Source organism: Ursus maritimus, unplaced genomic scaffold, assembly GCF_017311325.1.
Source record: "Ursus maritimus isolate PB19 unplaced genomic scaffold, ASM1731132v1 scaffold_6, whole genome shotgun sequence".
NCBI classification, from domain to species: domain Eukaryota; kingdom Metazoa; phylum Chordata; class Mammalia; order Carnivora; family Ursidae; genus Ursus; species Ursus maritimus.
Window position 1 is genome coordinate 30771744 of NW_024426774.1, and position 13536 is coordinate 30785279.

At 43.0% G+C, this 13536-nt stretch overlaps 1 protein-coding gene across 1 annotated transcript in view; it reads right to left on the reverse strand.

The window, feature by feature from the left end:
- CDKL4 (cyclin dependent kinase like 4) overlaps positions 1 to 13536 on the reverse strand; it is a 33445-nt gene that overhangs the window by 7513 nt on the left and 12396 nt on the right. The window contains exons 3-6 of the mRNA XM_008700201.2: positions 9999 to 10071; positions 3323 to 3413; positions 2195 to 2392; positions 492 to 574 (exon numbers count right to left, since the gene is read on the reverse strand). Of these exons, the coding sequence (XP_008698423.1) occupies positions 492 to 574; positions 2195 to 2392; positions 3323 to 3413; positions 9999 to 10071 (445 nt within the window). The remainder of the gene's footprint in view (positions 1 to 491; positions 575 to 2194; positions 2393 to 3322; positions 3414 to 9998; positions 10072 to 13536) is intronic.

Sequence of the window (13536 nt, forward strand, 5' to 3'; positions counted from 1 at the left end):
CAGCAGGGATCAATGTGATTTGGAGTTTTGATTTGGATACAATGAGGATCATTTTGTAGAATGACTTTCCCCGTGAAAATATCTGTTGTGAAGAAATGGCTTTTATGGATGAGCTTTGTTTTACAAGCTGAAAAAAAATCAAGAATGCATGTTTTCAAAATAAAGAAGACTACAGTAAGCACTGTTTAACAGTAGATAATTATTTCAGGGAAAGGTACTGAGTGTTTTGACTAAAAGGATCAAGGCATTTATGTAAGGAACTAAATATACTTTCACTTCAAATTTAACATTAAGTTAATCTTTGATTAGACAGGGCAAGTAGACTCTTAAAGCATTCTCTTGGTTAATTTATGCTGTTTTATATAACTTCTTTGATCTGTGTCAAGTGTGCCAGAAGGAAAACAGGAGCCCAAAGTACAGATATTTTGAAAAATACCCCTTTAAAGAAAGCTGCAACATAACCACAAAACATCCGAGACCGAGCAGCTTACCATGTCTTCTGGCTCAGGAATACTGATGCCGTGGAAAAACTGGTTACTTTTGAAGATAGATTGATGTCTTGGGATTAGTTTTCCTGGAAAATACAAACCACAAAACTCATGACAAATTTAATAAAAATAAAAGTGTTTAGAAGGTTAACTTCTGAGGTCCAGATATACAAGAAATACTGACCCTGATTATTCCTTCCAGATTTGGGAGGAGTGAGTCCCTGCAAAACCATGCCTCTCAGGGAAGGGCAGTCCTCCCACGCAACTCTCTTTGCCACATGTGGCTCGGTCTGCCACTCAGCCCCCCCCCCCCCCAAAGAGGAGGCAAGAAAACCGTGCTGAGGCTTTACAACATGATTTCAGAACTATCTTACAGTACTTGCTATTTTTAATGAGCAAAATGAGGCTCAGAAATTTAATAACTGTCTAAAGTCACACGGTCATTAAGAGACAGACACAGGATTCAAACTCAGGTCTGTCTCATGTCTGCTTCATGTAAATTTCCACAATCCTTTTTGAAAATAATCCAACAATATGTACTTAAGGTGTAGCCTGTGGTAATCCTCTACCCTACATTTTTCATACCCTACCCTTCTCCAGAAGAATGTGTTGGAACCAAACAGAGACCTGCCTCAGACCAAACAGCAGTGCTTCCATCGTCCAGCAGCTCTGCTGCCAGGATAGGCAAGGGGCAGGAATTAATAAATACCCATTTGGTGTGTCAATGTATCGCTTTCCTTGCATCCCTGCTGCTTGGCATAAAGCTGCAGCCAACCTTCTGGGTTACGTCCTCTTCCAACTGCCACGGATGCTGACACAGGCTGTAAGCTTATGAGAGAGGCCCCTTGAGTCCCATTCTTCTCTGCATGTAACTGTTGTACGACTTCAGGCCAATCATGGAAGCTCCCTGAGCCTCGGTTTCCTCGTTTGTAACGTAGGCACAATTAAAAATGTTATAATGTCCTTAATGGGTTTTTCTTGAGACTGGAATTTGTAAATTCTTAAGTGTCATACAAAGGAGCAGAGTTGAAGAGTTGTAATGGAGACAGTTTAGTCTACGAAACCTAAAATATTTATCATCGGGCCCTTTATAGAAAAGTCTGCTGACCCCTGCTCTAGAGTGAAGGGAGGAAACCCCTCCTTTGCAGTGGGCAGAAATGACATTTGACCAAATACCTCTTAGAGTCCACACTGTGCAGATGACTCATATCCTTTTCCCTATCTTAGCCTGACACGGAAACTAAGTGGATAGTTTATTCCAAGGCTAATTGACTCGACTTGGAAAGGAACCGGAGAGCCCCTCACTGAGCAGAGTTATGGCGCCACATGGAGAAAATGGTTGGACTTTGGCGATAGCCCAGCACAAGTAACCAACCGAGTAGCACTTCGGAGAAGCAAGAAAGCTCTTGTTCGCGGGGCGCCTGGGTGGCTCAGTCATTAAGCGTCTGCCTTTAGCTCAGGGTGTGATCCCAGGACCCTGGGATCGAGCCCCACATCAGGCTCCCCACTGGGAGCCTGCTTCTTCCTCTCCCACTCCCCTATTTGTGTTCCCTCTCTCGCTAGCTGTTTCTCTCTCTGTCAAATGAATAAATAAAATCTTAAAAAAAAAAAAAAAAGAAAAAAAGAAAGCTCTTGTTCGTTATAGTGACGTCCTATCACCGTTAACAATTGAGCAACTCTGTAAGCCATAAAATGCCCCCTCCTACCCAGTGCTCTGATGATCAGATAAAGCTGGTCCACATCTGATTTTCCAGGCCAGAGTGGCTGGCCTGTCAGAAGCTCTGCAAAAACGCACCCGGTGGCCCACACGTCTACCGAAGAACCGTACTGCGTATCTCCCACAAGAAGTTCAGGAGCTCGGTACCACCGCGTAGCGACGTAATCGGTGTAGGCGTCTCCTGGAACTGCAAGTGCGGCAGTCAGATCAGGTGGGGCACACCCTTGTACCACGTGACCTATTCGGGGGGGGGGGGCGGGGGGCAGGTCAGGCACTCAGGCAAGCTGCACTAACTCCGAGGCCACCATGCTCCTAACTGTTGAGGCAGCCAGGCTCCAAGTGCCCAAATACTTCCACTGTGCGCGCAGCTAGTCAGTTCAACTCCCACGGGTCCCCGGGCTGAGTTCACATCTGTATCATCCCACCCAAACTGGGGGGCAGGAAGGAGGGTTTCTGTAGTGTAACCTCAAGTCGAAACCAATTTCCAAGGGCATGGCGAAGCCACCTCCGTCTGTCCCGTCAGGATACTGGGTGTGCACACACGCACTTGCAGCCAGTCGTTGCTAACGCCTGTTTCTGCCTGCCCTACAGTTCTAGATTCAGGCAGAAATAATGATTTGTCCCCCTTTCCCTTTGGTTCCCCCTGTCTGAGATGACTTCCTTTCTCTTAGCACTGTCTCTGAAGCTTCTCCTTAATTTTCCATTTATACTTCTAGTCTTCCCAACCCCGTGGGGGTGTTCCCGACCTCTCGGGGGCACAGTCGTGTCTCCCTCCCTCGTCTGCACCCTCGCTTTGGAACTCCCCTGAGAACCATCTTGTATAATTGTCTTGTGTCTTTTTCTTCAGACTCTAAGTGCATGAAGAGCACAAATGCATCTTATGATTCTTTTCCTCTACGAGGCAAAGCACATAACTATGACCGCCGATAAACTGGAGTGCAGTGGAGCGGACTCGCAGTGCGCACGAAGGTCCTGGCTGAAAGGCAAAAGCGAACTTTTCCTCTTTGACTAATCACAACGTCACATGTAGCCCCCGTTCAATATCTAAAGCAAGTAAGAGTTTATATCATTTCATAATCATCTGAATTGGAGGAATAAGTGAAAAATTATTACTTACTCAGAATTCGTGCAAACCCAAAGTCACAGATCTTGATTATTCCTTGCTTAGTTATTAGAATATTTTCAGGTTTTACATCTCTGTGAATACACTGTAAGAGAATATTTGATTATTTCTCTGAGTCATCAAAATGACAAAGCATAATAAACATTAAGTATTAGTTTAGGTGATAAACACAGCTTATGAGATAAAAACAAATATGCTTTCCCTTCATTTTTCTAAAAGAAATTTAATTGGCAAATTTTCACTTGTAAATCCGATCACGCCCAAAGAAAAAAAATATCAAAATGCTGCTATGTAAGTGAAGAAATTGAAATCATAATTGTTGGATAAGAAAACTTTTTTTTTTTTTGAGAAGGCTGTGCCATACAATAATTTCTTCCACACTTTACTGGGCTCTACTTAAACTGCAAGAGGGAAAGCCCCAGATGAGATGAGAGTCAGTGTACCTCTGATAAGAACCGCCACCCAAGAATCCCAATTCAGGTTGAATAAGTATTGCAGATTTGAGAAATTGGAAAAACATTTGAACGATAACAAAAATAATTTGCTTAAAAACTGGCTTATAACCGGAGCGACCATATTATTTGTTGCCCAAACTGGGGTGTGTGAAAGGAGCTCTGTTAGTAATTACGCCAGGACAACAGGCCCAAACCACAATGGTCCTGGGTAAGCTGGGAGGTATGGTCACCGACTTCTCCAGAGACCCTGAAGCCTTCAGCATCAGGGGACGAGGACCTCTGCCAGCTGCTCAGCAGTGAGCTAACCCGGGAGGATTAGCAGCTCTCCTGAGAGATGACCACACAGCGCTGTCTGCCGGGGTCCCTCCTGGGAGAGCAGGACGCCACCGTGAGGCGTTGTCCCCTCACAAAGGCTCCTGTTATGCCTGTGTAGGCAGAGACCCTACAGTTTGCTGCATCACCGTCATGGCCCTGAATGGGGCATGTGCTCCTGGACGTGCGAGGGCCACTCGGGGGTGAGGAAGGCAGGCTGCGTGAGCCTCACTCCTCATTCTTCCAGAAATGGCTGCTCCCTGGTGTGGAGGCCCTCCAAGAACACAACTCCGGCCCTGTTCTTCAGAACTTTCTCTCTCCAGTCCTTCCTCCCAGACAACAGATAGAACTGACGCTCTTCTTCATGACGTTGCTCGGCCGTCGTCTAGAGCTCCGTCCTTTTCCGAGTACTTGCACGTGAATGACTTCATTCCTGCCACAACCCTGTGACTGCAGGTGGCCCCTGACAGGGTCTCTGGATTGAGGGTCACAGTAATCCGCTCCTTTTGCCTCACTCCTCTGCTGTGCTGTCAGTCCCTTTATATAGCACTGCCACATCAATTCTGAAATAATTTTTCTTTGCGATCTGGGAAGAGAAAAGGCTGAGTCCCAAATTCATTTTAGGTCACAAAAATGGCAGTTGTAGTAGAAGCTTGTTCCCAGTTAGTCTCCATTATTGTCAACTGTCTCACAATTTGTATGACCAACAGAAGAAAGTTCTAGGCCTCTTTAAAGTCCTAAGGCCTTAGATATTAATTTTGAAAAAATACAATACAAAATAATTTTGAAAAAATTTTGAAAAAACCAACATAGTTTGAGGTCCTACCTTTTAAGCAACACATTTATGAGACCTGGATTAACACTCTGAGTCCTATTCACAGTAGTTGGTGATTTACCAGGAATAGGTCATGTCCCTCAAAAGAGTTCACATCAAATTCTCAAATTTCTGGACTACGTGTGGCATTATCAAGCAAATGGACTTAACGCTGACACTTGACTTTCGGCCTACTTAGATAGGGTCTAATGCAAATCCATGTGTCATCTTTAGCAGTTTATTTTCCAACCAAAAAAATACAAAGGCAAATGAAGTATTGATGTGTGCCAGAGAAACAGAAAAATTACTGGTGTAGGTGCAGGTAAGAGAAGCTACTAGTAAAGAGGAAGAGGATATTGAAGAAAGAAAAAGAGAGTCAAGATGCCTGGAACAGGGGCACCTGGGTGGCACAGCGGTTAAGCATCTGCCTTCGGCTCAGGGTGTGGTCCCAGCATTATGGGGTCGAGCCCCACATCAGGCTCCTCCACTATGAGCCTGCTTCTTCCTCCCACTTCCTCCCACTTCCCCCACTCCCCCTGCTTGTGTTCCCTTTCTCGCTGGCTGTCTCTATCTCTGTCAAATAAATAAATAAAAAATCTTTAAAAAAAAAAAAAGATGCCTGGAACAGTAGGAAGTCAAGCATGGAGAACGGAAGCCGCTTAGTCATACGGTGTTTACTTTCCCTGCTGCAAAGCCACACTCAGTGCAAACTCAGTGACTCTTGCAATCAGCTCGCTTTCCACCAAAGAACGAGAAACCTGCAAGTCGGTGTTAACAGAAGCTGGGTTTTTTTTTTTTTTTTCAATAACTTAGGTTGCATACACAGCTTTTAGAAAATATTGTTCAAGTTCGGTTATTGTGGCTAATGCGTAATCTCGTTTTTACTGGCTCACAAGTCAACAAGAAGAGGTATCCGTGACCCTCAACGTTAAGAAACTCCAGAACTTTCACAAATTGCTTCTTGTACAACTTGATCAAATAATAGTTTTCTTTCTTTCTTTTTTAAGATTTTATTTTTCAAGTAATCTTTACACCCAGTGTGGGGCTCGAACTCACGACCCCAAGATCAGGAGCCTCACGCTCCACCAACTGAGCCAGCCAGGCGCCCCTAAATGATAGTTTTCTATTATCTGAGAAGGTTGTCCTCTTTGAGCTTTAGAGATGGATACTGATACAGCAGTGAGGAGAAGGACCTCCTTCTACCCAACCAGAACATTAATGTTAACGAGATGATGATGGATGCTGCAGCCTGATAGCCACTGTAGTTTTGTCATTTTGAGATGAAGTTCTTTTTGTCTACTGTATCAGCTATATACGATTCCAGGAGTTCATAACGATACTACATGGGTCACTTCAGTTAACGCATTCTAGCAATACTGGAGCGTAAGGAAGAACAAAAGGAGTAGGTACTTTCTTAAGTCCAGGGCTTCTCAAAATTTAATGTGCACACGAATCTCCTGGAGATCTTGTTAAAATGCAGATTCTGATTCAGTAGATCTAGGGTGGGCCTGAGAGTCTGCATTTCTAATGAGCTCCCAGGTGATCTCTATAACAAGGCCTTAACCCCTTATTACTTTAACCCTCCTTGTCTTGGTTAGGGTCACCACTCTGGAGATAATAAGGTAGTCGTGGTCGCCATAGGTTGAAAGCTGTGAATTTTCAGCAACACCATTGGGTCAGATTGCCTTTTCTAGTCTTTGAGAGTGTCATGAGGGTTCCTTTAAAAATAAGGAGAGGATAAAGGTTTTAGATGTGGTATTGTCACAGCTTATGTATGACCTAAAGTTTTCCCTTTGCATGCGTTTTAGTAATAGATAAAAAGATACACAAAGGCTTACCATAGCATAAGAAATGGAGATAACCAGAGCTCAGAAATAATTCCCATGTTGGAGGAGGGAAGTTTGTCTGAAAAATTATCCATTTTTAATAGAGGTCATGGATTATCAGTTGGAGGTTTTAAAACTTAAGATACAGAATGTGTTGTTCCGAGCAGAGAAATGATGGCAGTTGCATTGAGCTATAATAATATTTGGGTCTGGTAATAGTAAGTTACAATCAGGTAGGTAAGTTGATTGACTCATTCATTCATTCATTCATCCAGTTATTCAATTGAGCGAGCACCTTTTATCTAAAAAGATCCATGCTAGGCGTTGAAGAGATACAAAAATAAATCAGCCCAGACATTGCATTCAAGTTTATAACCTGGTACACAGGAAAATGTCTGACTATACAGAGATAAAGGACAAATACTTATAGTAAACAGAATTTTCAAAAAATCCTTTTAATTACCCACAAGACTCCTACAAGAACCTTAGGTAAACTTTAATACATCTGATAGCATGGTGGAAAGCAACAGAGATGTAGTTTTATTTACTTTTTAATTTTTAAATTTTTTTAAAGATTGTATTTATTTATTTGAGAGAGAGAGTGAGAGAGCACATTCAGGGGGAGCAGCAGAGGGAGAGGGAGAAGCAGGCTTTCTGCTGAGCAGGGATCCCGATGGGGGGGCTCAATCCAGGTCCCCAGGATGGTGACCTGAGCCAAAGACAGGCTTAACTACTGAGCCATCCAGGTGCCCTGAGATGCGGTTTTAATTCACCATCATCTTTAGTAAGTATTTGAAAGCATTTGCGTTATAAAAACCAGGCTTATGTATCTTGTGAACAAAATTTCTCTATACCTTATTTTTTATTTTTATTTTTTTTAAGTAGGCTCCATGCCTGGCATGGAGCCCAAAGAAGGGCTTAAACTCACGACCCTGAGATCAAGATGTGAACTGAAGACCAAAAGCCGGATGCTTAACCAACTGAGCCGCCCAGGTGCCCCAACTCAATAATTTACTAATAGAAAATAAAAACTTTTTATTGATCCTAACAAACTCTTCATTGACTTTCTTAAAACTAAAGGAAGCTTCCTCTAAGTATTTGTTTCCACGATTTTGCATTCTTTTCCAGCAATCCTAGACTATGATAGACATTCTGCTGACACCAAAATTGACCATATGGTAGTCTGTATCCTTGCCCAGGCACTGCCTCTGTCTAGGCACCATCTCAAAAGGTCTAGAGTTATTTTTTTTTTAAAAGCTATCATTATAGCAAAAGTCCCCAGAAGCCAACTTCAAGAAGCTCCCACTGGCCCAACGTGGGACAACTGAACATCAGAGAGAATGATGACTGCAAAGGATTGAAACACATCAAATATATAAGATCCATGAGTTTGTAATGATGCTTACATTCCCCTAAAACCTTCATTGTTCACTCTTAGAGGTTGCTAAGATACCAACTTATCACTCTGAGTATTGACAAATAAAGGAAGTAATCACATCTTTATCTTACTGTGTTTTACAGTAACCAGAGTCTGCGAGGGTAGGTTCTTTTCCACAGAATTCAAATTAATAAATGCAGAAGAAATAACAGAATTTGAAAATCACCATCTTTTAAGCCTAATGAAATATTAGATATGGGCAATCATCATCAATGGATGCTAAAGCCATCAAGTAAAAAGGTTGACCAGGGATCCCTCCTACATTGTTGGTGGGAATGCAAGTTGGTACAGCCACTCTGGAAAACAGTGTGGAGGTCCCTTAGAAAGTCAAAAATTGAGCTACCCTATGACCCAGCCATTGCACTACTCAGTGTTTACCCCAAAGATACAGACGTAGTGAAGAGAAGGGCCATATGCACTCCAATGTTCATAGCAGCATTGTCCACAATAGCTAAATCGTGGAAGGAGCTGAGATGCCCTTCAACAGATGACTGGATTAAGAAGTTGTGGTCCATATATACAATGGAATATTACTCAGCTATCAGAAAGAACGAGTTCTCAACATTTGCTGCAACATGGACGGCACTGGAGGAGATAATGCTAAGTGAAATAAGTCAAGCAGAGAAAGACAATTATCATATGGTTTCTCTCATCTATGGAACATAAGAACTAGGATGATCGGTAGGGGAAGAAAGGGATAAAGAAAGGGGGAGTAATCAGAAGGGGGAATGAAACATGAGAGACTATGGATATGAGAAACAAACTGAGGGCTTCAGAGGGGAGGGGGGTGGGGGAATGGGATAGGCTGGTGATGGGTAGTAAGGAGGGCATGTATTGCATGGTGCACTGGGTGTTATACGCAACTAATGAATCATCGAACTTTACATTGGAAACCGGGGATGTACTGTATGGTGACTAACATAATATAATAAAAAATCATTAAAAAAAAAAAGTAAAAAGGTTGACCAGGAAATTCGTAGTGGAGAGGATCAAACTAAAATCAAACTCCTGAACCCACTAATCTATTTCAAGACGATCCAAAGTGGGACAAGCTGACATATGCCTCATGATGTTGATGCAAGAAGACGTGTACAGCATTACATATGAAATATTCTTGTCTGAAAAACTGAACCTGAAATGATCGAGTCTCTAGACACAAATACCAGTTTACTGGAAATACAGGTGAAAGAACAAGTTAAATGACACACAGGAAGCAACAGCCACAATGATTTCTAGAACACGGTAGCATTCAAAGTGTGTTTCTTGGACCAGCAGCTTCAGTATTAACCGGGCAAATGTTAGAAATGCAAACTCTCGGGGCCCTACTCCGGGCCCATGGAATCAGAAACTCTGAGGGTGGGCCCAGCAAACTGTATCTTAGTAAGACCTCCAGGGGATTGATGCGTGCTCAAGTTTGAGAACTATGGGTCTAAAAAAGTAATGCTAAATATATATTTTTTTAAAGAATACAGGAAGGGGGCCTCTTAGAGAATAAAAGACTCAAAAAAACGTAAAAACAAAGTCAAACCAAGTGCCATGGGGAGTTACACCACTGCTATCTTGCAAACATACTTAACCCAGTTTAAAAATGATCACAGGAATCCCCAATAGGATGGCAAATAGAACATTAAGTTTACATAAGCTTTTAATTCATAAGGGATTAGTAATTTGGTTCTCATGGAAATTGGGGGAAAAAGCCATGGATTGCGTTTCCCATATTCTGTGACTTTCTTTCTTTCCCTCCATCTTTAGCTCTTTAAGGCAATTCCTGAGCGATTTAGAAGAAAAGAAGAAATTAACAAACATATTGGAAAAGGTTACTTACGTTATGTTTATGACAGAAATTAAGAGCTTGAAGTGTTTGCCATAATACACTTTTGATCACTCCATCAGCAACTCTGGGGGAAAGAAAATTAAAAAGGAAATGAAAACTCCTACAATGGGGAGTCAGGAGCGGGAGCGTGGAACAGAAATGGAGTGGGTGTGGCTTGCCGTGGCCAATAAACATGGTGCCAAGGGTGTGCTGGAGATATTTCTTTGAATGTGTTCATGAAAATTGCTTTACCGTGTTTTCATTATAGATACATAATTTTCTCTTGTAATTTGAAAATTTTAGATCTGTAGAAATGATATATGCTTATCACAAAAATCCAAACAGTATCGCGAAAGTAAAGGAATAGAAAGTGCTGACTCAAAACTCGCCTCCCCAAACTAATTGCTGTAACGTACAGTGGCTTTCTCTTCGGGCACCTCTGTTTGTCTCCCTCTCTCTCTCTGCATTTACTTTTTTCCCTCTGCATTTACTTTTTAACTTTAATTTTTTTTAGAGGGGGTGGAGAGAGGGGGTAGGGGAGAGGAGGGACAGAGGGAGAGAATCTTAAGCAGGCTCCATGCCCAACGCAGAGCCCGACGTGGGGCTCGCTCTCATGACCCTGAGATCATGACCTCAGCTGAAATCAAGAGTCGGATGTTTAACAAACTGAGCTGTCCAGATGCCCCTTTAATTTTAAATAAATGCATTCATATGGCTCAAAATTTAAAGAGTATAAAAGTATATCCATGAAGAACTCTCTCTCACACCTGGCTACTCACACATTTCATTCGCTGCAACGTCCCCCTCCTCTTTCAGGAAGCTTATATGCATAGAGGTACAAATACTAATGCATTTACATCTATTTCGTGGTCTCATTATATGGATATGTTACAATTTACTTAGTTCCCATTGGTGAGCAATTAGGTTGACTCAATTTTATTCCTAGAAACAACATTTCAGTGAATATCTGCCATCATCCGTCTTACTGCAGTTGTGCAATTATCTTTTTCAGGCAAGTTCTAGAAGTGGGATTTCTAGGACGGATGGTAGGCACATGTTGCATTTTGATCCTGCAGATATGACCTAAAACCTGATTTTGCAGGAAGAAAGGCATACTTGCAAATTGACTTCAGCGGTTCGGTGGTAAACACGCTTGAGTACGTGCTAAAGTTGTGTAATGGTTTCTCACACCTGGTGAGCAGGCAGGTACGCAGCCAGGGGAGGCCAGGGAGAGCACACGTCCCATGAGAATGAGCGCCTGGTGCTTCTTGTCCCTGCAGGACCCTGGAAATATTGGAAGGCATTTTCCATTGTGGAATTGGGGATCTGGGTGACTCACATTCTGTCTGGGAGTCGTCTACCTGGTGTAACCATCTTTATAAATTATAGCAATTACATTCCCTTTAACTTTCTGTTGATGTCCTCCCATGGCTCACATCACTGTCCCACTGATGGCGCCTTCAGCTGCATCGTGCCCACCGACCTGTTCGGGTCCCTAGCTCCGCATTGTCTTGCCAACATCCGGTTTTGCCAATGTTATGTTTGCCAAACTGTGGTTAAAATAAAAAGACAACTCATCTTGGTTTTCCCTGGCCTTTCATTAACTATTAGAGACTTTGGTTTTCATATGATTATTGGACATTATGTGTCTTCTTTTGAGTATTTCCTGTTCATGGCCTTTATGTCTTTTTTGACTGGCCTGTTTACCCTTTTTAAAATGGATTCATGACGACTCAATAGATAGCGGAGTCTGCGTATGTGCTGCAAATATTTTTATCCATGTGTTGTTTTCAACCCTGTTCGTGGGGATGGGGTGGCTGTTTGCATAGTTTCGAAAATCTGAAATGCAAGATGTCTTTTGCTAAGTGTCTACTGTAAGAATTTTTTAATTAAAAAATGTAAAATAATCCAATATTCCAAACATACCCATCACTTGGCCTTCATGTTTTATCAGACTTGGAAATTTAAACCCTATGTTTAGATCACTTTTTAAAAACTAAACTCATCCTACAGGTGTCGCTGGTCTTACAGAGGAGTGGGACGGCCTACATGGGACTCAGGCACTGAACCAGCTACAAGACCTCACCGGGCAAAGCTGTGGCTCCCGCTGAGAAACAGCAACAAGTGCGTGGAGGTATTTTTCTCAGGGCAGTTTTCTGACTTCAGGTCACAATTATGGTGGCACATTCTTGATATCCATGATCTGGTGGCGGCCCTTTGACTTCCGCTCTTCTAATTATTAAGTATTATTAATATAGTGAAAGCCCCGAATTCTCAGTATTAAATCCCTTTCAGCTAGAAGTGTCTAGAGCCATTTCTATTTCCTACACTGAATTCCTTTTTTTTAAAGGTTGTTTGTTTTAATTTTACTTATTCATTTGACAGAGAAAGAGAGAGAGAGAGCATGAGCATGGGGAGCCGCAGGCATAGGGAGAAGCGGGCTCCCCACTGAGCAGGGAGCCTGACATGGAACTCGATCCCAGGATTCCGGGATCATGACCCGAGCTGAAGGCAGACACTCAACCGAGTGAGCCACCCAGGTGTCCCCTACACTGAATTCTGATGTAACCTGACCTTTCTTCCCTCTTTGCCTAGAGCCATGCTGGAGACAAGTCGCTTGCATGGTTTTTTTTTTTTTTTTAAAGATTTTATTTATTTATTTGACAGAGATAGAGACAGCCAGCAAGAGAGGGAACACAAGCAGGGGGAGTGGGAGAGGAAGAAGCAGGCTCCCAGCGGAGGAGCCTGATGTGGGGCTCCATCCCATAATGCTGGGATCACGCCCTGAGCCGAAGGCAGACGCTTAACCGCTGTGCCACGCGGGCGCCCCTTGAATGTTTTTATAAGAGAAAGAATAGTACAGCCATTTGAGCCCTATGAGGCAGGGTTCAAATCCCAGAGATGCTGCTTCCAAGTTTTAGAACCCTGGGCAAGTTATTTGTGCCTGCAGTTTTCCTCATGTGTAAAAATGGAACAATGCTGCATAAGTTTATTGAGAAGACTATCTCCTGAGAGTCTGGGTTTTCATATCTCCATAGGTTTATGAAATGAGGGTCTGAGATCAGGTGAGGCCAGTGGAGGGGACTGAGACCCTGTAGAAAGACAAGAAGAGCCCCAAGAGAACAGCAAGAGGCCCTGAGGTGAGAAAGAACAGGGAGTGTGGGAGAAGCAATTAGGAGGCCACTGTGGCCAAAGCATGAGTGAAGTTGGTGAGGCTGGCCGGGGCCAAACCACGGAGGGCCTTATAGATCTGGGGAAGTAGTTTGGATTTTCTGTAAGTCTTAAGGAAAGTCATTGAAAGGACTCAAGTAGACAAGTGGCATAATATGGAGAGCGGAGCGGGCAGAGTGGAGACAGGAAGGTTGATGAGGCCATAGATTTAATAATGCAGGTGAGATGTGGTGATGTCGATTAGAGTGGTGGTGGTGGAAGGAAGGGAAATGGATTTCAGTCCTTGGAGGGCCTGGCAAGAGAAACACGCAGCCCGAGTCACATAAACATGGAATGCCGGGCGGGATCTAAGCACTCAGGGACGCAGGGATGCACTCCT